The sequence below is a fragment of the Anopheles aquasalis genome, chromosome 3 (assembly GCF_943734665.1).
Source record: "Anopheles aquasalis chromosome 3, idAnoAquaMG_Q_19, whole genome shotgun sequence".
NCBI classification, from domain to species: domain Eukaryota; kingdom Metazoa; phylum Arthropoda; class Insecta; order Diptera; family Culicidae; genus Anopheles; species Anopheles aquasalis.
The window spans coordinates 66,420,026-66,421,048 of NC_064878.1; the positions used below are offsets into that span (position 1 = coordinate 66,420,026).

At 49.8% G+C, this 1,023-nt stretch overlaps 1 protein-coding gene across 1 annotated transcript in view; it reads left to right on the forward strand.

Moving 5' to 3' along the window:
- Nucleotides 1-327: 327 nt before the first annotated feature.
- Nucleotides 328-1,023, forward strand: part of LOC126576903 (uncharacterized) — a 32,735-nt gene continuing 32,039 nt past the window's right edge. Inside the window, exons 1-3 of the mRNA XM_050238206.1 lie at nt 328-357; nt 586-742; nt 812-979. Of these exons, the coding sequence (XP_050094163.1) occupies nt 337-357; nt 586-742; nt 812-979 (346 nt within the window). The 5' untranslated portion in view covers nt 328-336. The remainder of the gene's footprint in view (nt 358-585; nt 743-811; nt 980-1,023) is intronic.

Genomic DNA, 1,023 nt, shown 5'->3' on the forward strand with positions numbered 1-1,023 from the left:
TTAACACGAGAATTATGTGTGAAACAATTTTATATTTTCCATGCTAATATAGTGCAATCTTAAGGTTGCTTACTATCAAAGGGCCTAAAGTAATCTTCCTGTGTTGAGGTAACATTCTCTGGTACTGAGTGGGAGGTTAATGAGTTGTTTGCAGCATATTTTTAACGATATTTTTGAATTCTGTCGATGCAGGAGAAAACAGCACGTTTAGGAACGCAGGTAAGCTGACTTTCTGTACCAACTCCAGTGTATGAAACGGTCCCGTTTTCGACAACCCGAAACGTCACTTTGACATGTGGACATGTGCCTGTGTGTGTGCGTGTGTGTTTGTTTGAAATGAGCAACTTCCAAAAGAAAGTGAGTTGATTTTCGCAATTTTAACCAATTTTAACCCTTCCTCGATGACCGCAAGCATGCGATAACGGTTCACGAAGCCGTTGGACAGGTTCTTCCTGTGAATGAAATCGCCCCAGTGGCCCAGGAGAGCCAGCTTGGCCGATCAAAGTTCACTGCCTCGAGGAGCGTCGCGAGTCACGTAAACACGCAATTCCCGAACGAACGCTTTATGGTTTGTTTCTCCGGCAGGATGTAAGCGGAATGCCTTCTTCATCGAGACCAAGAGGACTGGCCGGCGCCGGATCGGGTGGATCTGGCCGACCGGCAGTAACGACGCCCATGTCCGAGCGTCAACAAATGGCGCTCCTAATGCAGATGACCTCAAACACGAGTGGAAACGACGCGGGTAAGCGGGCTGCGTTACGAAGACTCCCGTGGCCACGGAATGGGTATTAATTGCGTTGATTCTTTGCAGAAATGAGCCCCGGAGGAGGAACGGGTGGATCGGCTCACTCTCGCTCTCGCGATCGCATCAACGAACGAGGGGAAACGGCCCTGCACATATCGTCCAAGAAGGGTGACCAGGACGGCGTCAAGAAACTGTTGGAGCAAGGCGCCAATCCGAACGTGACGGACTTTGCAGGTATGCTCTTGGGGAACTACAAGATTACAAGACCTCAGGCGGCG